Consider the following 22,847-nt stretch of genomic DNA (forward strand, 5'->3'; position numbering starts at 1 on the left):
ACAAATAAAACATACCTCTTCCTTCTGAAACTGAAAACTAATTCAGGGACATGGTGGTTTTGACTCAAAGATAAAGCCCAGCTGTATTCTATAGCTACACAAGGGCATATGTTAGGGAGAGTGCACCTGAAAACCTCAAAGGACATTTTCACAGTGAGACTTACTTTTCTCTCTTCACTTGGCTCTGTGGTCTTGGCAACTGGCATCCGGGAAGCACCCCCTCAGTCTGGATGCTCAGCTGTCAATACATCCCCAGTAAAGCCCCTTCGTTTGGCAGTAGGAAGGCAGAAAAGCATCAAGAAATCTTTAATTCTGATTGAGCCCATTTCAGTGATGGAAAAACATGTTCTGGACTATAAATGCCAGGCAAGAGTACATCCAACACTTTTGGTAACATTTCTTAACATTCCTGTTATGGGATAGAAGCTCTGAGTTTAGCATGGTATTTCATTTAGTTGAGCATTATTGGGGAGTATTGCCACCTATACTTTGTGAACATTGCTGCTGAGTTTTGATCGCCTTTCCCACTGATAAGGTGGGTTACATTTTCTGACCTCTGACATGTCCCTTTTGTTGAATGTCCCTAAAAGTTTATCCTCTTTGAGTCAGTTTAATTAACCCTTGGTACAATTCACTAATTCAAGGAATTGCCCTGTAGTTGTTACTTTTAAACAGATTTATAGATTTATTTGAGAAAGCACCTCCAAAAGTGGTGCTGGCAAAGATATTAATGGCATAAATGGGGTCGAGCTGCCGTCGAATGCGCGTTGAGTTTTATTGAAAATGTCAGTGGTTGAATAAACCTTCCTTAACTTGCGACCTCCATTAGCCTATCATCATGGAAATAAGGATAATCTGATCAAGATGGTGTCCTCCAGTGACAAACTGAGGAAGTTAATTCCTGGAATTAAAGTTACAAAATGAAAAAGCAATTTTTTTCTTGGCTTAAAACCCGACTAAACCAATGTTTCAAGAACAACTACCACTAAGAGAAAATGGGAAATAACAAGATTACAGTTGTTGGAAATGTTTTCTTTTACAAGTTGGAAAGGCACAGACATACTAGGAGGCTGCAAACATTTCTGGAACCTTTCCACTAAGGCTTTCAAAGAGCATTTGGCAAACTCAGTAAAATTCATAAGCCAGAGAGAAGCGGCCCCGCAAGTCAACCAGCAGCCCTCGGCCACGTCACATCACGCCCTGAGGGCTTTCGGACTGACCTCTAAGTACACAGGCTGAATAAAAGGCGCCCAGGTTCAAGAAGATTATCACTCGGTAACTACGTTTTCTTAAAAAACTTGACGCGCTGCTGGGTAGGGAAGAGAGGGAGCCAGTCGCGCATGCGCACCCCACCCCGCCTTCCCCGGCGTCGCGCAGTTCGTGCGTCACCGGGCGACCGTCTCCCGCCCCGCCCCCTGCCCGCACGTTCCACCGAAGACTGGTTCCAACGGAAATTTAATGAAAACTAACGGTGAAACCAAAAGGAATTACAGCGTCATTTATAACGTCGCGACGTTCTCTTTCTTTCTTCCTTCGGTGTGGACTGGGAGTCCTAGGATAGATATATTTTTCCTCAAATCTCTTTAAAACCTTTTAATTAAAGCATCCTTCCCCCCTTCTGGAATGGTTTCCTCCGCTGCCCCCGCCCACGCGGGCGGAACCACTCCGGGCTTCTCGGTGGGGGCACGGGCTGGGGCGGCGGAGGGGGTCGGGCAGCTGTTGCAGCGTTCCGCCGGACTTTGGAGCTGCCGGGCTCGTGCTGTCTTCCCGGGCTGTGAGTCTGGTGGGGCTCCGCGCGCCTCGCGGGGTGGGGGCGTTGGACGGCCCGCTCCCCCTCCTCGGCCCGGGCGGTGGTACCTCCCGGCCGAGTCACGCGCCCCGAGGCGGGCGCGGCGGATCTGTGAGGGTACACGGTGAGGAGAGCCACTTCGCGGACCCGGAGGGAGGCCGAGAGAGTGGGGAGGGGGGGAAGGCCGGAGACCCAGGAGGGGGGCGCGGCGCGACGCGACGCGACCTGGAGCTTGGAGCCAGGGCGGCTCCCCGGCCTGTCCGGTCAGTCGGGCCGCGCGGTCCAGGGCGAGGGGGGCCGAACCCGCCGGCCGGGGAAGCCGGGCTGGGGGGCGGGGTGGCAGGGTTCGGCGACCCTGGAGCTGAGGGGGCGACCAGTATGGCGGGTACGGTCGGGCGCGGCCTGGTTGCGGAAGGGGTGGGTCGCGGCGGCCGGAGGCACTGGGTCCCCAGCGCGGGGATACTTGGCAGCCCTGCGGGGGCCCTCGGAGTGGCCGGGGGACCCGGGTCTCCGAGAGGACATGCTGAGGCGCCAGGTTACCAGTGGTTGAGTGACAGTGGCGCGACGCCGCGGTACCTTCGGGTGTCACACGCCTGTCCCCCGTGCACGAGGCCGGGCCGCCGTCGGGGAGCTGCGGCGTGTGTGATGCGGGTCGAGAGCTGCCGGGCTCAGCGCATCCTTAACCTTCCGTGGTCCTCGGGCGGACCGCAGTGGGGTAGAGGGACCCGGGCCAGGGTGCACCGCGGGAGGGGGTCGTGCCCACGTCACTGTCGGCGATGGGAGGGGGCGTGGACAGGACCCTGCCTTTCAGGGTGTAATGTTGAGCCTGTCGGGCGGGGGAGGGTTTTTGCCTCTTGGTTTCTGGAAGGCTGGTTGGAAAGGAAGGACTGTTGGGCATCCGGTAGAGAGAGATTGGAATCCGAGAGTGAGTGGAGACCCGGCCTCATGCTGCCCGAGTTCGGGTGCCACGGGCCGTAGTTCCCTCCCAGGCCTGTGGGGCTCAGCTTTAGGCTAGAGCCGAGAGAGGTATTTGGACCTGTCGGAGGTCACCTGGCTGCTCGGGGCTGGAGACAGACGTTTTTCCGCGTGCGCAGGTCTGGAGAGCTAAGTTTTATCTAGGCTGTGGCACCCCTGATTCCAGTAGTCCGAACTCTTGTCAGACAGGAGTGCTTCCCATTTACAGCAAAGTAAGAGTAGCCTGTCCCACGGGAAGTAGCTTAGCAACATCACCTCTGCTCTCTCCTTCCCATGTAAGGGTGGGCCTGTGGTCGGAAGGGTTAAATGGGCATGATGTGGGTGCTGCCCCCTTATAACCAAGAGCAGGAAGGATGAGGACTTTATATTTTTAAATATCTTATGTTTTATATAGACATTTAAATATAAATATAAGTACCGGTATGACAAGGGCTCCTTTATGAAACATGGCTGTAGACTTCGACCACAACATCGGCTTTCCGTCGCTTGCTGCTTACGAGGCAAGTGGCCTGCTGAGCCACTCAGAACCACATCCTCTGTGTGATGTTCTCACTTGAGATTGGCTGTAAGCTGCTTGCTTTTTTTTTTTTCCCCATGCCCACTGCTCTTAGAATTGGCTCTCATTTTTTTCCTTACCTAGAAAGCGTCAGGTCTTAGAGCTGAGGTATTGACCGCCGTTGCAGTGCCTGACTCGTTTGGAAATGGCCTTGCTGGCTGTCACCTGGGTGGGGTGGTGGCTGTGTGGTCCTGCTGGGTGTAGAGGTTCGTGTTGACATCATCCACGAGCATTCCCCTTTCTGTGGCAACAACTGTCCTCTCTCCAGGCAGCTCCTAAATTCACTTGTCTACCCCCCGTCAGTTTGGTGCCCACTGTGTGTCGGGAGCTGAGAGAGGTGGCTGGGTGTGAGCACTGCTGAGGGCCCTCTCTGAGCAGGGGGCGTGCAGGGAGAGGCCGCGCGCGAGGAGCGAGCCGCTGGAGGGCTGGGGGCGGCGTTCAGGGCCTTCCTCACCGGCCCTGCCCTCCTGGCCCTCTGCTGTTAGAATCTCCATGGAGCTCAAGGTCTTCCAGCTAAATGTCCTCCTGTCTTAAACTGTCTTCTGTCCCACTGCTCAGCTCCCTCCGGGAGCCCTCCGTGCCCTGGCTCGCCATGGCCTCCAGCTGCCCCTCCCGTCCCCTGTCTGACCCCCAGATGTCTCCTTTGGGTTGGCCTCTGCCGCTCCTACTAGCCTGTGCGGACAGGTGGGCGGCCCATGTCAGCTGAGTGGTTGACCGCAGACATCGGGTGGTGGCAGAGCGAGCAGGCGGGTAGCGAAGTGGCTCCGAGTGCAGCCGCCAGCGGGAGGCCTCTCGAGGGCCCGTGGAGGGACCCGCCGGGCCCGGTGGGCGAGGGTGCCGCTCCCCGGGACCCGCTCCGCGGACTCCCCGCCCCCGCTGTGCGTGTTCACACTGTCTGCTGCCTTGCCTCTGTCCTCTGGGTTCAGCGTCCCAAGCAGGTGCCTCTGACTGGCCAGGCCACGCTCAGGCCTGCGCCTGCTGACCAGGGGGTGAGCACAGAGCATGTCTGACCTTTGATTCTGTAATGGGGGCTGGCGTTCTCCAGTGGATCCTGCCGGTGTCCGCTACACAGTCAGACGTCAGTAACTGAAATTGTCCTTCACTGTTTTGAGCACGGCTGTCCAAGAGAACTTTCTGTGGTGATAGAAATGTCCCTCCCACGGTCTGTGCTGTCCTTTTAAAATGGTGGCCGCGAGCCACATGTGGCTGGCGAGACAGGAGGGAGGCGCTTCATCGTCGTTGATTCGGATCTGAGCTGCCACACGTGGCTCTTGGATGCTGTGGTCTGGAGAAGACTTGTTCCCACTTTAGCCTGGCGCCCAGGCCCTGCTGTGTCACACGTGTCACGTCGGCTGGGCGGTCACTGTCCCGCCTGTGTTTCTGCACTACCTGCTGGAGCCCAGTGGACAGACGCCCCACCTTTAAGGTTTCCCCGCAGAGGACAGCGCGCCTGCGTTCCCGCTACGCCCTCCCCGCCCTCTGCTGCCCTCCTCCGGGGCGATTTTGCTCACGTGGTCTCCGGCGTGATACTGGACTTCGCCTCACTGCCTGTCCTCCTTTGTCATCTTGACCAGCTCTTCCTCCCTCCCATGTCTGAGCTCTGGGGCCTAGGTCCCCCAGCCCTGGCTGCCCCACTCCCATCTCCCGTGGCCTGTCATCATCATCTCCACTGGAGGCTTAGTAGGCGCTGCTCTCGGCCGTCTTCTCCCATCCCCCACGTCCCCCGCTTCCTTCTTTGTGCTCTACAGTCCGCCCGTGAGCAGCGTCTGCATATCTCTTTGGGACACACTCACGCTCTGACGGTCCTCAGCGCCTTCCCCCACCCACTCTGGCCCAGGCCAGCTCGCTTCCCTGCGTCCGCCCTGGCTCCTGCACAGTGGCCAGAACGACCTTTTAAAATAACATTCTAATTTATTGTGTTTCTCATCAGAACCCACCAAAGGTTCTCTGATCTTTGAAGAAAAGTTCAGGGTCTTACCATGGCCTAGAAGGGTCCCTAAAATCCACCTCTTGCTTGTCTTCTGCCCTCACCCCCCGGCTCTGCAGACATTCAGGCCCCGTCACGGCCCCTCCTCAGCCCCCGTGGTGCCCTCTGTTCCTTCCGCTGTCACCTGGGAGTCCTTTTGTCCAAAACTACATCCCCCCTCCTCCAGTGTTTCTCTGTCCTGGACCCCTGTCCTTGTCTCCCTAATGCGGTCGGTCACCGCACTAGAGAAAGCGGTGTGCCGTGTGTCCCTGCCCTCCTGGAAGGTAAGCTCCGTGAGGCGGCATCACATCACCTGAAACATCGCCCGGCACACGGGAGCCGCTCCACTGCTGTCCATGGAACAGATGCCCCCAGGGCGGCGCGTGTGTGTGTGTGTGTGTGTGTGTGTGTCCGTCACCATCTGCCCACCTCGTGGCCCTGCCGGCACAGTCCTGACTGAAGGGTTTCTGTGTGATCCCGCATTAAGTTTCCCCTCCTCTTTGTCCTAACTCCTTGTGGACAGGCACGGTGTCTGCTTTGTGTCCCCTGCCGCCGATGCAGTGCTGGCCCAGAGTGGGTGCTGGGCAGTGCTGCCTGGCTGGGTGACCTGCCTCTGCTGGACAGAAGCCCGTTGAGGACAGCAGAGGTCGCTGGGCTCTGGAGCCGGCAGGTTCTGGGGCCAGCTCATGGCATTTCCCTCCTCTCCCCAGCAGGCCTGGCACAGTCTCCAGGGCGCCATGAATGCCATCGTCGCGCTCTGTCACTTCTGCGAGCTCCACGGCCCCCGCACGCTCTTCTGCACAGAGGTCCTGCACGCCCCGCTTCCGCAAGGGGCGGGGAGCGGGGACGGCCCCGGCCGGGGCGAGCACGCTGAGGAAGAGGAGGGCGGCATCCAGATGAGCAGCCGCCTCCGCGCCCACAGCCCGGCGGAAGGGGCCAGCGCGGAGTCCAGCAGCCCGGGGCCCAAGAAGTCGGACATGTGCGAGGCCAGTGTCTCCTGGGGCGTCGGGGGCGTTTCTTCTCCGCGGAGGCCGCACGCCGCGGGCGTGGCCTCACGGGCGTGGGCGTGTGGTGTGCACTTGCTGCTTTCCTTCCCTCCGGTCCTTTCCCTACGTCCCAGCTTTAGCTTGTTCAGACAACCCTGGGCCAGCCGACGCTGGCCACCACCGTGGGGCCTGCCCTTCCGGCCTCGCCTCGCTCACTCGTGTCCACGCGCTGCCTTCTCGGCTCCCGTCCGTCAGTCTGGCGTCCTCCTCGCGGGCACCCTGCCCGCTTCCTGAGCTCTGGGGGATGAAGGTTAGGTCCCCGCACCAGGCGGCTGCTTCACCTGGAGCCCTGGGTCGGGACTGGAAATCAGGGTGGCGTTGGACCTGTCACTACAGGGTGGACAACAACCCAGCCGTGTTAGCCTCGTTCCGCTGAGAAGCAGTCGCTGAGCTCGAGCTTGACTGATTCACTGTGAGGGATCGAGGGTGGGGAGCAGAGGTGGGGAGGGCCCTCCGCTGGGAACGGCCGCTGCCTGTGATGGAGAGGCAGGCAGGAAGGAGGCCTGCGCGGTGGGGGCCTTGGGGGCGGGTCCTTGAGCTGGAACGGCCTTGGGAGGCGTCCTGCATCGCCCAGGGAGGGGCTGGCTCCGGGGCCTCTCTGCGCAGTCCCAGGTTGGGGGCTGCCGCCGGGGCTCACAGCATTGGCGCCAACGTGACGGTGGCTTCAGAGGGGCAGCAGCCAGGGCCGCCAGTCTGGCCCCTTCCCCATGGCAGGGGGTCTGAGCATGTGTTCTCAGGCGGCCACGCCAGTGCCAGAGTGTGGCAGCCTCCCTTGGCACGAGGTCCCTTCCAAGTGGTCGTGCCCGGATCGAGGACGGAGGCTCCGGGCCTCAGTTTTGCCACCTGTGAGGTGGGGATTCTCCCGGTAACTGTCTCACAGGTTTGCTCCTTGGATTAGGTGAGGTGATGGGTACAGAGCTCTTCGGGATCCCTGCTGCATAAGTGCCAGTAGATGAGGTCCAGTGACCTCTGTGTTCAGTAGATTCGATGCCCTCTGACGACCTTTGTGATGTGTGCATCCTGACTTTCCTACTCGGGAAACACGGAAATCCTCAGTCAAGTATAACTCTAGGAGCCGGTTGTTCTTATGTGAAAACAGATTGAATTTTCTGCTTGAGATTTGCATAAGAGTCAGCAAGCATGTTGCTGGCTAACAGGTTTTCTTCCCTTTCTCGTGGGCAGGGCTGCCGGTCACTTGCTGCAGGGCATCCTGGGTACATCAGCCATGACAAGGAGACCTCGATCAAGTACGTCAGTCACCAGCACCCCAACCACCCCCAGCTCTTCAGCATTGTCCGCCAGGCCTGTGTGCGGAGCCTGAGCTGTGAGGTGAGCACCCGTGACCCGGGGCCTCTGCGAGAGTCGCTCACGTGCGCGCCAGCACGCCCTGAGCAAGCTCGGTGTCGGTTACGGGAAGGAAGGCAGACGGCAGCCCGGAGACGGCCGGGCAGGTCCTGGAGTGAGTCACGTTGCACCCTGGTTCGTTGCTAACTTACCATTTTAAGCACCAGGCTTTCATTATTCGTTCTTCGTGGACGTGTTGCTAAGGTGTGCAGTGTTTGTAGGTGTGTGGCTCCCATCAGATGTCACCTTCGTGTCGTCTCTGTCACGTCAGAGCCTCAGTGCTCATCACGTGCTCTCTTAGCCGACTGAGGCGTGAGTCTGTGTTTCTAAGACACGTGGCTGCCGTTGTCGAGTTGTCTTAGCCTCTGTGTCTTTGTCACAGAGTTCACAGTCTAGTCGCTCACACTTCCTGTCACTGCCCCACTTGATCGTCCTCACTCACTGCTGCCATGTGCCCGCCTGGCTGTGTCCCTGCCGGTGGGCAGCTGATCGTGTCTGGTGGGGTTGTGTGTAAGAGTGGGTGTGGTGTGAGGGAGACCCACGTTCTCTCCTACACATAACGTATGCAGATTTTTTATTACGTGGACTCTGCAGTGGCTGTTTTGACTTGCCAGTTCTCTGGTATGTTCCAGATGAGTGATGTTGGCAAATCTGAGCCTGGGGTAGATGTAATACTTGTATACGAGTTATTTATGACTCAAGGTAAGAAAAATTAACGAACCTACTGGTCCTTGGGTTTCATGGTAACGAACGTTCTCTTTAGGAAGTTCGGTCACGGGAGAGATGAGCAGAGTTTTCCTTTCTCATCCCTGCCCTTTCCACTCTCCCTGTAACTGATGCTGATTAATTAGCGCAGAAAGAAGAGTGAGCGCGAGGGTTTGAGTGCTGCAGCGCACAGAGGGCGGTGTCCTGCAGCGCTGTCCTTGTGTCCCAGGTGTGCCCCGGCCGCGAGGGCCCCATCTTTTTTGGGGACGAGCAGCACGGCTTTGTGTTCAGCCACACATTCTTCATCAAGGACAGCCTGGCCCGGGGCTTCCAGCGCTGGTACAGCATCATCGCCATCATGATGGACCGCATCTACCTCATCAACTCCTGGCCCTTCCTGCTGGGCAAGATCCGTGGGATCATCGACGAGCTCCAGGGCAAGGCGCTCAAGGTGGCCCCGAGGCAGGGTAGTGGGTGGGGGGAGGGAGGGCTGTGTGCGAGGGGCCAGGAGCAGGGCAGCGTTCCTGCCTGGGGGTCCCCTGGCCGCCGCGGAGTCGGAGTTGCGGCGATAGGCCCGGGGCCAGCCAGTCCTGCTGGCTTCAGTGTCTCTCTCGAGTCTGTCGTTGTCTTGCTTCTCGCTTGGCTCTGCCTTTACTGCAGTCAGAGGCTTGGTTTGATCCCCGCTGTCTCTGCTTCCTCTGACCATCATTTCAGCAGCCTGTCCACTAGTGGTGTGACAGACTTGCACCTACCATGCATCTCCAGCCACGGCCCTGCATCTCCAGGGCCGCCCAGGATAGGCCAGTGGTGCTCTGGGAACAAACAGTGCTTAAGCCCCAGCAGCGTGTTTATGTCCATCGCAGGGAAGCAGGGGTCTGCGCGCTGTGGTCAGGCTGGAGTGGTGTTGCTGCCCAGTTGCTTGCTGGGGTGCACAGGTGGGGCTGGAGGCCGGGCTCCTCTCCCCCCTCGCAGGAAGTGGTCACGTGTCCCGCCCACACAGGGTCTGAGCAGCAGAAGCCCCCCGTGCCTGGAAACGGGGGTGCCTGGAAAGCGCAGATGCCCCCCGAGCCCCGTCACGTGCCGAAGAGTCGGTGTCGGGGAGGCCGCAGGAGAGACTCCTAACTGAGCCTCTTGTCAGGTGGCTTCTGATCCAGCGGGGGGACAAAGCTGTTCTCTTTGGGATGAGACCCGGGGCCCTTCTTTGCTCTTGTCCCAGAGAGCAGACTGGGGCCTGGGCTGCTGGCTGCTTTTGTCGTTAAGGGTCTTTCCCCTTCCCCTTGTGTGTCAGGTGTTTGAGGCGGAGCAGTTTGGGTGCCCACAGCGTGCCCAGAGGATGAACACTGCTTTCACACCGTTCCTGCACCAAAGGAACGGCAACGCTGCCCGCTCGCTGACGTCCTTGACGAACGATGACAGCTTGTGGGCGTGCCTGCACACCTCCTTCGCCTGGTAACCAGACTCGGTCTTCTCGTGGCCGCTGGGGCGTTGGCCGGACTGTGCCCAGCTTGGGGGGGACAGTTGCTGACAGGTCTGTGCTGTGACGCATGAGTCCTGAACTGGGTTCAGTCCTTCTCTCCTCTGAGTGCGTGGAAGTCGCGTTAAGGTGGAGCTCCCTTCCCAGCCATAATTTTAAGGTGAAGTTCCTAGACCAAGACCAGTGGTCTCCGTTTTTGTGAGCAGCAGTGAGTGCTTGTCTCGTACAGCACTTGTGAGTCAGGACTCAGACAGGGGCTGAGCTGGGCCGTTCTGGCCCTGGTCCTTAGGCGGAGCTGCTGTCGTGTGAAGGCTGGGCTCCCTCGGGGCTGGCAGGCCGGTCTGGCCGTGGGCGGGAGGCCTCTGCTCGCCACGGTCGTGCGGGTGATCCGGGGAGAGCGAGGTGGGCTCTGCTGGCTCTCACGACCCAGCCTCAGCAGCACACGGGCCCTGCCTGCACCTGGTTGTTAGAAGTAGCTCAGCCTAGGCGGGAGGGGAGGACCGGGCCCCGCCGTTGGAAGGGAGGAGTACCAACAGATTTGTGGACACACTTAGAAACCACCACAGTCTGTCCTCCGGCCACAGGTTGTTTCTCTTCCTCCCACTGCAGGATATGTTCCTTCCAAAGACTCCCCAGATTCTCATTCCTGTGCAGCATCACCTAAATCAGGTCCTGGTGTGGGTGACGTTCCTCACATGTGATCCTTGAGTGCAGCTTCTGAGAACCTGCAAACTAAAGAGAAAAATATTTGTCTCCCCCACCCGGCAGACAGTTCCTCTTATCTTTTAGAAATTATTATTATTATTTTGCGTTACACGGGCCTCTCACTGTTGTGGCCTCTCCCGTTGCGGAGCACAGGCTCCGGACGCGCAGGCCCAGCGGCCATGGCTCACGGGCCCAGCCGCTCCGCGGCATGCGGGATCCTCCCAGACCATGGCACGAACCCGTGTCCCCCGCATCGGCAGGCGGACTCTCAACCACTGCGCCACCAGGGAAGCCCCTAGGAATTATTTTAATTTGGGAAAATTTCAGACAGACCCGAAGTATAATACTACAAGGAACTTCACACTCTCCTACTTCAGCAGTTAGCGACCTTTCACTGCTTTTTCATCTGTCCTTCACTTTTTTTTTTCTGGAATGTTTTTTAAAGCAAGTCTTAGTTGTATCACTTCAACCATAAACCCATTATCACATGCAACAGAATGGACTCATTGCTTAGCATCATCCAGTCCAGTCCATGTTCACGTTTCCTGCTTTGCCTCCGAGTTGACTCTGGCATTGGGACCAGCGCACCACCACACAGGGCGCAGATCGTGCCAGGCCTCTTAGTCTAGAGCAGCGCCTCGTGCGCCTCTGCCCCAGCCTCCCTGCCTTTTGTTAGAGGCCTGGGCTGTGCGTCCTGTAGGAACCCCTGTGACTGATCGAATCCTCGTGGTGGTTCTCAACTCGTTCTTTTATGCCCATGTTTTCTGTTAACCAGTCGTTAGCTCAGGAGGGTTGATTGGCTTCGGGTCTAGTTTTCCTTTTGGCGAGAACACTGCATAGGTGGCACTGTGTTTCCCAGGCTCCTGAAGGCGTGCGGCAGCCGGCTGACCGAGAAGCTCCTGGAAGGCGCGCCCACTGAGGACACCTTGGTCCAGATGGAGCAGCTGGCGGGTGAGCTGGGAGGTGCCTGTGCTGGGAGCCTCTGCCGGCTGTGGCCTGGGGTCGGCCCGTGCTTAGCTCCCGTCTCCTCCATCCCAGCAGAGAGAGCTGGTGGAGGGGGCCCCAGGAGCCGTGTCTACAAAAGCTTGCCCTTTGCTCTTCGTGGTTTTATTGTGATTTCCTGCCTCATCTTCCCTGACAGTCACGTGTAAGAGTCTGTCCGGGCAGGTTGGGAAGGACCATCCCCGGGGCTGTCGCTCTGGAGAGGTGGGTTGAGTGAGGCTTTTGTGTCCCTATCGTACAAGAAGCACTTACTCGGCCTGTCTGGATGGGGACCTGCTCTCTGCTCTTCAACAGTAAAATGTTGTCCTTTAGTTGGACCCGAGGTTTTCATCAGGGCGGTGGTTCCCAAGCCTCCTGGTAACTGGGCGGCCCTCCCCAGGTTTGCAATCAGATCTCCACATCTGGGTGTTCTACGTAACTGCCCAGGGGAGTCTGGGAGTCTGCTTTTCTTTTGGAGATGGTTGGATTTTCAGTGACATAGGTCCAGGATCTCAAATGTGGGGCGGGGTGAACGAGACTCATGATGCGTCTTGTGTGTCCTCTGTTACAACGTGCTTCTTTTTGCAAACGATTGACCTGAACAAGCTGGAGCTGTTTGGCACTTGTTCCTGTCGTCCGGTGACCTGCACCTGAGCAGGCTTCCCTGCGAAGGGGAGGGCGGGCGGGTTCATCAAGGGCAGGGCTCGCTCGGAGAAGACAGAAGCGCAGTCCACTTCCGCGCCCTCACAGTGCGGTCGGCCCGGAACCATTTATCGGAGCGATGGCGTGTTTCTAGGTTAGTGACGGTGGCAAGGGCAGTCTGCTGGTGAGATTTATCTGCATGGAGAGCCGAGTGCGTCGGGGGAGAGGAGTGCAGGCGTGCGGTGCTCACTGTCTCGTCTTGGGTCGTATTTTGGTCACAGGGTGAGCATAGGGGTTCAGGGCACACGCTGCAGCCTGTACAGACCTGCCTTCAGCTCCGGGCTCCAAGATGTGTGTGTCCTGTGCGCACAGCAAGGCCCCTTCACTCGAGCTGTGCAGTGAGGATGCTGCATTCCTGGGGTTGTCGTGACGATGAATTGAGATAGCAGATATTCCTTTCTGTAAGACGGAGAGAGCAGTACTGACCCAGGGCAGGCGAGAGGATTAAAGGACAGAATGTGTGGACATCTTTAGGGGAGCGCCCACACACTGTTACCGTCCTTAGCGCTGACTTGACTTTTCCAACCGGCAGTGGACAGAACATAGCAGACTGAACACTCCTGGCCCACCCCAGGACTCCAGTGGCAGCAGGTAGTGTAGACAGCTGGTCGGAACCAGAAATCAGTAGCCTTCTGGCCGGTTTAACCACGAGATGCCTTGGGCTGAAGTGGTCGTGTGCAAAGACTTGCATCCAGAGAGCGAAAGAATCTAGGGACGCACATTTCGTAACTGAATTTGTTGTCTGTCTTGCAGACTTGGAAGAGGAATCGGAAAGCTGGGGCAGCTCTGAGGCTGGAGAGGAGGAGAAAGAGGGGGCCGAGGGGCGGGAGCCGACCAAGTGCCCAGCGGATTTGTCCTTGCTCTCAGACTGTGGAAACTGGCAGCCCCGAAAGCTCTCTGTCTTTAAATCCCTTCGGCACATGAGGCAGGTAGGCGATAGAGAGGTAGAGCCCGGATCAGAAACTCAGGACGAGAGCCCCGTCCTCTCCTTCCGGCTCATCTCCATCCAGCACGCCTTTTCCTTTGGGTCTGTTGTGTTCAGGGGTGACCAGGAACCTTCTTGGTGGGTGGCTGAAGATGACAGGGGGCATCTGGGGTGTCTCAGCCCCAGGCTCAGTGAGGATGGAGGGGGGTTCTCTAAAGAAAGGCCCAACGGTTGGCTTCTCATGGTTCTCTAATCTTGTCATTCTGGAACCTTCTAAAGGAATTGAACAGCATTGTTGGTTTGCACACAGCGTAGATGCTTTGCAAATTGAAAACAGTGGCCTTTCTTACAAAGAACTGGAAACAACCTGAACGTGCGACCCTAGGAGTTGCATCCGCGGGAGCCTGCACCGCTGGGGGGCGGGGCGGGGACGGGGCTGCTCCCCGCCCGGGAGGGCAGCGGGAGTGACCGCTAGATCACAAAGCAGGCTGGCCTTTCGTAGACCCTCTCTCTGTTTACTTTTACGTTGAGCATGAATTCTATCAGAAAACAGTTATTTTTACTTTGGAAAATGAAGTAAAGCCTGGTTTACCAGCAGGTGTTCTGTGGGGCTTTGGGGTGAAAACCATTCATTTAAATCGTCCTTGATTTGGCAGCAGTCCTTGTTGATTACAGTGGGTTACAGCTAATGTGGATTACAGCTGGAGGGGATCTTGAATTCCACCGGAGGTGGGAGTCCTTGGGGGCTGGTAGGATTTGGTAAAAGGCAGTGTCACAGCCTCCTCTTTTTTTCTGGCCATTTTCACAAGCCCTAAGACAACAGGCTGAGCTCTTCTAAAATGTCAGTGCCGCGGAGTTAATTGGAGTTGATTAAAGCAGGATAAAAACAGGACAGATGAGGAAGTCACAAGCCCTAGATTGAGAGACTCACAGCCCAGAGGACATGGTTAGAGGCCGGGGCTCCGGACGGGGGTCCACTCAGCGGGCGGCCCTGGGCTGCCGGCATCTGGACCGAGCTCTCTCGGTGCTGAAGACTCACAGCCCTGGCTCTCTCTCAAGTGGTTAGGCCAAAGTTAAGGGTGTAGAGAGAGAGGGTACATGTTGCAAAAAGCTAATACTTTATCTGCTTCAAATCTTTAAAAATAGAATTGGGGAAAAGATCTTGAAGTGTACAAGAGCCCTGGGGTCGGACCTTCAGGTGTGAGCACAGGGCCATCCCTCCTCCTGGTTTCGGGCACGTCACCCAGCCTCCCCGAGAAGATAGGTGACTTCCGCTCTCCCGCCCGTCTTCCTTCACTCTACGGAGAAAGTTTCTAGACGAACACACAAATAACTTCCTCTGGACAGAAAGCAGTGCACCGTGTTTTTCAGGTCTTGGGTGCCCCATCTTTCCGCACACTGGCCTGGCACGTCCTCATGGGGAACCAGGTGATCTGGAAAAGTAGAGACGCAGACCTTGTCCATTCAGCCTTTGAAGTTCTTCGGGTGAGAGGATCTGCTTTCCTTTGTGTTTTGTGGCAGGACGGTATTGGCCTAGTGGGTTTTTAAAAAACCTGTTAAGATGTGCCAGAGACTCGTTGCAGAGGTTCACGCCTGGATCTAAGACCTGTGCTTTTCTCCACTGTTAAAAATGGTATTCATCTGTGCTTTCACTGCCGAGGGCCCAGGTTCTGTCCCTGGTCAGGGAACTAAGATTCCACAGGCTGCGCAGCGCGGCCAAAAAAAAAGGAAGAAAAAAAAAAGGTAGTCATTTTTAGCTTTCATTTCGAGCGAGGAGTCTATGCTGTCCTGACAGACTGATCACTCTCCCATCCGCCCTTCCCCAAGCCCCGCATCCCTTTGAGAAGCCACCTGTGCCACAGAGGCGGGCCTGGGTCCCCACGTGGTCCTCTGCACAGAGCCTGATCAACGGGCTGGCTGGAGTGCACATGTGGCGTGCTGTCTCTGTCCCACAGGTGTAGGGGGTGCCAAGGCCCAGGTCCGGCTCTAAGCGTGTGTGCATGCCAGCCGTCTGCCTGGGCCCGTGAAGGTACAAGACGAAACAATCTCTCAGACAACTTAGAATCCCTTTGGTGGGTGAGGGAAGAGACGAACGTCTGTGAAGTCGGAGAATGATGGAAGAGTTAACCCTGCAGAGCGGGCCGGGATGCGAGGGCTCTGGACCGAGCTGCAGGGGGCTCGTGGGGTGTGGGTGAGGGACTCGGGTCGGGCAGCGCTCAGCTCTGGGTTGTTCCGTCCTTCAGACCATGCTGCCCGTGGGCTGTGTGCGCGTCATCCCTTACAGCAGCCAGTACGAGGAGGCCTACCGCTGCAACTTCCTGGGGCTCGGCCCCCACGTGCAGATCCCTCCCCACGTGCTGGCCTCAGGTACGTGCCGCGTCGGTCCGGGCTGAGCCCCTGCACGTCAGGGCTCAGAAGTGAAACCACGTGACGGGACCTCAGCTGTGGGTTTGAGGACGATGCCTGCTGGCCTCAGGCGGGAAGACCCACGTTGCAGGACCAGCTTTCCCCGTGGCGTTGGCTTCTAGTGTCTGTCTTGAAGATGGGTGAGGGTTGGGCTGGGCTGCTCACTGGGGTGTGGCTCTCTGTGGGGCAGGTCCCAGCCCTGGGCCCTGGGGCAGCTCAGGGGGCGCTGGACTGAGCCTCCGCCTCGTGGTCTTCCTTCCTCTCTGTTCTCCTGAGTTTATCTGCCTGAAATCCATCCCCGGTGCTCATCAGCTCAGTGGCCCTTGCTCTGCCCCCCTCCGCCCTCGGGACTGACTGACAAGCTTACTGCTCTAGACAGAGAGCCAGGAAGCTGATCGGCATCCCTCATTCTTGGTCTGGGGGGTCGGGAGTCAGCACATCCCTTTGTGAGTGCACATCCCCGCATCCGGCACGTCTAGGCCTCCTCCAGGCACATCCGTGAGAGCGGTGGGAAGGTTGGTCACAGAGCTGTCACCCTCTCTGCAACCAGGCTGGGCCATGAGTCCAAGAGGCAGTGTTCAGAACACAGGCTCTCGTCTCAGAGATGGGCTTGATATTGTTACCACCACTAGCCATGTGACCTTGTGCAAGTCACTTAGCTTTTCTGAGTCTGTTTCCCCATCTGTAAAATGGGTTGTAGCGGGGCCACTCTCCCAGGGCTGGTTGGTATTAGACCAGTGGAGGTATACGCAGTAATTTGTAGTAATATAATACAGTGCGTTATTAGTTTAACTGAGTCAAAAGTGAACGCTTAACTCTTCACAAGCTACCGAAGATTTTAGGTGCCAGTGTTCAGCTCAGGAGGCTGGAGTTTTCCCCAGATGATCTGAGATGATTGGGAGCTGCAAAGGAGGGGCTTTGTCCCGGGGTGAAGAGCACTTGACGGGCAGCGTGTCTTGTGTCGCTGCAGAGTTTGCTGTGGTGGTGGAAGTGCACACGGCCGCCCGCTCCAGCCTGCAGCCGGCCGGCTGTGAGGACGAGCCGTCCCTCAGCAAGCACGAGTTTGTCGTGACCAGTGGGAGTGCTGTGGCCGCAGACCGAGGTGGGCACCGCTGAGCAGGGCCTGCTCTCCCTCTGGCGAGCGGGCTGGGGGGCGCTGAGGCCGCCCCCGCCCTCCCCGTGCTGACCCCCCCGCCATGCCCCACTTGTCCCCAGCTGGCCCCACCATCCTGAGTAAAGTGGAAGCAGCTTTGACCAACCAGAATCTGTCGGTGGACGTGGTCGACCAGTGCCTCGTCTGCCTCAAGGAAGAGTGGATGAAGTAAGCGGGTGCCACCTCGGCCCCTAGAGTCTGTGCTTTCAGGGGAGGGCTGGGCTGCCAGCAGCAGGAGAAGCAGGAGCCGTGGCCAGAGACAGAGGTGAGGCCGTGGCTGCTGCGGGAGGGGGTGTGGACGAGAGACGCGGGGCTCCACCACGCGCTGACCTGGCTGGGTGGCCTGGAGCAGGTGAGCCTGCACCCCTGAGCCTCAAGCTGCTCTGTGCTCTCCAAGGGAGGCAGTTATTTTGATGCTTAGTTAACTTAAGAATTGGAAGGTCGGGTAGCAGATGTTCCCTCCTTATTAAGCAAGTTACTGTATTTCCTCCCGCCTTCTTAGTAATTTTCTGTCAAATTTAATTAGTCAAACACTGTTCTGATTTCAGACAGTACCATGGAGCTTAGGAGCCACCTGTCCCTTTTATGAATGGGAGGAACATTTGTCTTTTTAATTTCCCTGTTTGGCTGCACCAGCGTCAGCAGCGGTGGGGAAACGGGAGACCCTGGGTGCAGGCGCGAGCCGCCGCTCTGCTGTGCCGCCTCTCCTGTCTCAGTTCCCGCTGTGCCTGCCGAGCCGTTGCTGGTCTTGAAGCCGTTTAGGCCCCAGGACCAGAACTCTGCTGACGGTTCTGCGGTAGCTGAGTGTTTGGTTTTGGTCTTCTGCAGCAAAGTGAAGGTCCTCTTTAAGTTCACCAAGGTGGATAGCCGGCCCAAAGAGGACACACAGAAGCTGCTGAGCATCCTCGGGGCGTCCGAGGAGGACAACGTCAAGCTGCTCAAGTTCTGGATGACAGGCCTGAGCAAGACGTACAAGTCGCACCTCCTGTCCACGGTCCGCAGCCCCATGGCCTCAGAGCCTCGCAGCTGACCCCGTCCCGGGACACTGTGTCTGGGTGGGCCTCCTGGGACGCGGTGACGTCCGTCCTTGCCGCGGAGCTCGGACACAGGTCTGTGATGGCGTTCTCAGGCTGTCCTCCCGTTTCCAAACTGCTGGCATGAAGCTGTTTCCTAGTAAGGAGTGGAAACTGTTGGGGCTGAACTTTGCCCTCTGTGTGGGATGCGGGCCTGGTGTAGTTCTTGGCACCATCCCACAAGCTATTTGAATTGCTCCAGCCCTGAAGGGGGCAGTGAGAGACTTGTGACAGTTAGTCCTCTGCATTCGCGCACCCCTGGGAGAGAAGAGCGTGAGGAAGGTGTGCAGCTCGTGCCTCTCGTGGGTGCTGATCTCAGAATTTACAGGGAAACGTGTCGGGCCAGCTCCGCCTGGGGTGTCTTAGCCGCAATGTCATACCCTCTCTTGAGGTTGAACCTTCCTGTTCTCAAGTTCAGCAAGGGTTTTCCAGGTAGTGCATGCATATGTGAGTTTTGTGAATTTTCAGGTTATGTTCTGATCTGTAGTCATTGTTAGTAATCTGGTTTTAAGTTAGGGCTCTGGGAATGCCTTTTGGGGTGGAGTGGATGTTTTCCTCCTCTTTGGATCATCTGGAATTCATGTTCTGAAGTTACCTGACGACCAAGTCTTCTGGCCGTGCTCTTCTGTGGTTGCTTTGAAATTACCCTGTAGCTTGAGGACGAGCCCTGATCTTTTTTACACAAAGAGGATACTTTGCTGAAATGTCAGATGGAGTCATTTGGCTGGCCTGGCTCACTGGATGTGGAGTTGAGAAGCCCATCATAGTTTTATTCCATATCACTTTGCCCTCTATTGCTTCTTTAAACGTTTACATTTGGCTGCAGTTAAGTTTCAGAGTATGGTAGTTTAAGACTGGTTCATTGCCCCTGTGTACACTTTTAATAAGGATTCATGGTTTGGAAGGATTTTCCGGTAATTTTGCTGATTTGTTTATAGTTTTTTGTGTTTAATTTATATTTAACAGGAAGACCATGTTTATATGACTAGGTATCTGTATCATGCAAGAACATTGAAATAATAAAGATATATTTTTATAAACTGTTGACTACATGGTTTTATTGGTTTGATACCTCAGATTTTCTTGGGATCAGTCATAGAAAATAATATGTTTAAAGTAACACCAGTGATATAACTATTTTGGAACTCTGTACTCTCCTGAAGGCTTACAGTTTCCAGGGGAAGCCGTAGTAAACTGTGGTTAATTTTCAGTCAGTTGTAGCTCGTCGTACAGGTGCAGGTTCCTGTGTCCCAGCCCAGCCCCAGGGCAGGGCAGTTGCAGGTTCCTGTGTCCCAGCCCAGCCCCAGGGCAGGGCGTACACGTGTTCTTGGGGCAGCTTGCAGGAGCAGGGTGGGCAAAGAGGATCCTGTCCTCTGAGCGTCAGGGCTCGACGCCTCATCGCCGACGGCTGCTTCTGACTAGGGTGCAGACGAAGGGGGGGCAGCCACTGTCGCTGCGCCTCCCTCTCTGGATGGCAGCCTCTCCCTGCTTCATTTTTGCCTTCCACCTCTCAGGAGCCAGACATTAAAGAGTGGGACACTCAAAAACAATTGCATGTATGAGAAAATTGAAAAGTGACTGTGCACATCCAGGGAAGGGCTCAGAAAAGACCTGAGAAAAACTGAAGTTTACATCTCCAGCTGATCCCTGGCAAAGAGCCTACAACAGTAAAAATAAATAACAAACCAGTAAACGCTGGGGAAGGGGGAGAATCTGATTTCCAGAGTTATGCTATTATTAGATTTAAATGTCCAGTGTTCAGCAAAAACAACAACAAAATCACAAGGCATACAAAGAAACAGGAAGGTCTGTTGAAAGGAAAAGAAAGAATTCAGCAGAATCTGTCCGTGAAAGAGATTTAATGGCAGACATATTAGCCAAAGACTTTAAAACAACTGTTAAAGATGCTCAAAGAACTAAAGATGTGGAGAAAGTGAAGAAAATGATGTGTGAACAAAATAGAAATATCAAAGAAAACCAAAAAAAGAAACCAAAAATATGGAGCCGAAAACTGCAGTAACTGAAGTGAAAAATTGGCTAGAAGGCTTTAAAGACAATTTGAGCAGCAGAAGAATCAGTGAACTTAAAGATAGGACAGTGGAAATTACTGAGGCTAAGGAACAGAGCCTAAGAGATCCACGGGACACCATTGAAAGGACCAACATACGCATCGTGGGAGCCTGAGAAGAAGAAAGAAAGAGGCAGAATATGTGAATAAATAATGGCTGAAACTTTTCCAAATTTCGTGAGACACATGAATATAAACATACAGGCATACCTTAGAGATTGTGAGTTTGCTTCCAGACCACTGCAATAAAGCAAATATTGCAATTAAGTGAGTCCACACGAATTTTTGGTTTCCCACTGCGTATGAAAGTTATGTTCATACTATACTGTGGTCTTTTTAAATAAATTTATTATTTACTTTTTGGCCGTGTTGGATCTTTGATGCTATGTGCAGGCTTTCTCTAGTTGCAGCAAGCGGGGGGCTACTCTTCATTGTGGTGCGTGGGCCTCTCCTTGTGGTGGCTTCACTTGTGGAGCATGGGCTCCAGGCACACAGGCCTCAGCATTTGTGGCACGTGGGCTCAGCAGCTGTGGCTCACAGGCTCTGGAGCGCAGGCTCAGTAGTCGTAGTGCATGGGCTTAATTGCTCCGCAGCATGTGGGATCCTTCCGGACCAGGGCTCGAACCCGTGTCCCCTGCAATGGCAGGCAGATTCCCAACCACTGTGCCACCAGGGAAGTCCCTATACTGTGGTCTATTAAGTGTGCAATAGCATTGGCTAAAAAAAAAAAAAAAAAGTACTTTAATTTAAAAATACTGTCAAAAAAATCCTAACCGTCGTTGAGCCTTCACTGAGCTGTAGTGGTAACATCAAATATCACTGATCACAGATCACCAATTCAAATATGATAATAATGAAAAAGTTTGAAATATTGCAAGAAACACCAAAATGTGACATAAGAGACATGAAGTGAGCAAATGCTGTTGGAATGATGGTGCCAGTAGACTTGCCTGATGCAGGGTTGCCACAAACCTTCAGTTGGTAAAAAAAAAAAAACAAAAAAAAACACAGTATCTGCAAAGCACAGTAAAATGAAGAATGGCCTGTACAAGAAGCTAAACAAATTCCAAGTAAGATGAACTCCAGAAGATCACAAGACATGCAGTCAAACTTTCAAAAGACAGAGGGCAGACAGCAGAAGCAAGAAGAACTACAATTCTATCGCTTCTCGGCCTTTTGGCTAAGATCAAGTGAAGAAGAACTACAATTTCTGCAGCCTGTGGAGGGAAAACCACATTCACAGAAAGATAGACAAGATGAAAAGACAGAGGACTTGGTACGAGATGAAGGAATAAGATAAACCCCCAGAAAAACAACTAAATGAAGAGATAGGCAACCTTGCAGAAAAAGAATTCAGGATGATGATAGTGAAGATGATCCAGGACCTTGGAAAAAGAATGGAGGCAAAGATCAAGAAGATGCAAGAAATGTTTAACAAAGACCTAGAAGAATTAAAGAACAAACACCTAGAAGAATTAATGGACAAAAAAACAGAGATGAGCAATACAATAACTAAAATGAAAACTACACTAGAAGGAATCAATAGAATAACTAAGGCAGAGGAGTGGATAAGTGACCTGGGAGACAGAAAGGTGGAATTCACTGCTGCAGAACAGAGTAAAGAAAAAGAATGGAGAGAAATGAAGACAGCCTAAGAGACCTCTGGCACAACATTAAATGCAACAGTATTCGCATTATAGGGGTCCCAGAAGGAGAAGAGAGAGAGAAAGGACCTGAGAAAATATTTGAGGAGATTATAGTCGAAAACTTCCCTAACATGGGAAAGGAAACAACTACCCAAGTCCAGGAAGCGCAGAGTCCCAGGCAGGATAAACCCAAGGAGAAACACGCTGAGACACATAGTAATCAAATTGACAAAATTATTGAAAACAAAAAGGGAAAAAAACAACAAATAACATATAAGGGAACCCCCATAAGGTTAACAGCTGATTTCTCAGCAGAAACTCTACAAGCCAGAGGGGAGTGGCTTGATATATTTAAAGTGATGAAAGGGAAGAACCTACAACCAAGATTACTCTACCCAGCAAGGATCTCATTCAGATTCGAGGGAGAAATCAAAAGCTTTACAGACAAGCAAAAGCTCAGAGAACTCAGCACCACCCAACCAGCTCTGCAGCAAATGCTAAAGGAACTCCTCTAAGTGGGAAACACAAGAGGAGAAAAGGACCTACAAAAGCAAACACATAACAATGAAGAAAATAGTAATAGGAACATACATATCAATAATTACCTTAAACGTGACTGGATTAAATGCTCCAGCCGAAAGACAGAGGCTCGCTGAATGGATACAAAAACAAGACCCATATGTATGCTGTCTGCGAGAGACCCACTTCAGACCTAGGGACACATACAGACTGAAAGTGAGGGGAGGGAAAAAGATATTCCATGCAAACGGAATAGAGTAGCAGCACTCATATCAGAAAAAAATAGACTTTAAAATAAAGAATGTTACAAGAGACAAGGAAGGACACTACATACTGATCAAGGGATCAATCCAAGAAGAAGATATAACCATTATAAAGATATATGCACCCAACATGGGAGCACCTCAATACATAAGGCAACTGCTAACAGCTATAAAAGAGGAAATCGACAGTAACACAATAATAGTGCAGGACTTTTACACCTCACTGACACCAATGGACAGATCATCCAGACAGAAAATTAATAAACACAGGCTTTAAATGACCAGTAGACCAGATAGATTTAATCGACGTTTATAGGACATTTGGGCTTCCCTGGTGGCACAGTGGTTGAGAGTCCGCCTGCCGATGCAGGGGACACGGGTTTGTGCCCCGGTCCGGGAAGATCCCACATGCCGCAGAGTGGCTGGGCCCGTGAGCCATGGCCGCTGAGCCTGCGCGTCCGGAGCCTGTGCTCCGCAACGGGAGAGGCCACAACAGTGAGAGGCCCGCGTACCGCAAAACAAACAAACAAACAACAAAAAACACCTAAATA

At 54.6% G+C, this 22,847-nt stretch overlaps 1 protein-coding gene across 1 annotated transcript; it reads left to right on the forward strand.

The window, feature by feature from the left end:
• Positions 1 to 1,980: 1,980 nt before the first annotated feature.
• Positions 1,981 to 18,574, forward strand: FLCN (folliculin). Its single transcript, XM_082861083.1, has 12 exons — positions 1,981 to 2,052; positions 6,000 to 6,272; positions 7,515 to 7,661; positions 8,611 to 8,832; positions 9,670 to 9,830; positions 11,420 to 11,511; positions 12,997 to 13,172; positions 14,540 to 14,653; positions 15,412 to 15,535; positions 16,545 to 16,676; positions 16,790 to 16,895; positions 17,556 to 18,574. Exons 2-12 carry the CDS (start codon positions 6,024 to 6,026, stop codon positions 17,755 to 17,757), a joined length of 1,725 nt encoding a protein of 574 aa, XP_082717209.1. The 5' UTR covers positions 1,981 to 2,052; positions 6,000 to 6,023; the 3' UTR covers positions 17,758 to 18,574.
• Positions 18,575 to 22,847: the final 4,273 nt, after the last annotated feature.

This window comes from Leucopleurus acutus (genome assembly GCF_964270905.1).
Source record: "Leucopleurus acutus genome assembly, chromosome: 19".
NCBI lineage: Eukaryota > Metazoa > Chordata > Mammalia > Artiodactyla > Delphinidae > Leucopleurus > Leucopleurus acutus.

Bases quoted from the DNA above. Each gene is read 5' to 3' on its own strand.
- FLCN (XM_082861083.1), top strand. From the start codon at position 6,024: ATGAATGCCATCGTCGCGCTCTGTCACTTCTGCGAGCTCCACGGCCCC. The intron at 9,831-11,419 runs GTAACCAGACTC...TGTGTTTCCCAG, and splicing joins CTGCACACCTCCTTCGCCTG to GCTCCTGAAGGCGTGCGGCA. The intron at 14,654-15,411 runs GTGAGAGGATCT...TCCGTCCTTCAG, and splicing joins CAGCCTTTGAAGTTCTTCGG to ACCATGCTGCCCGTGGGCTG.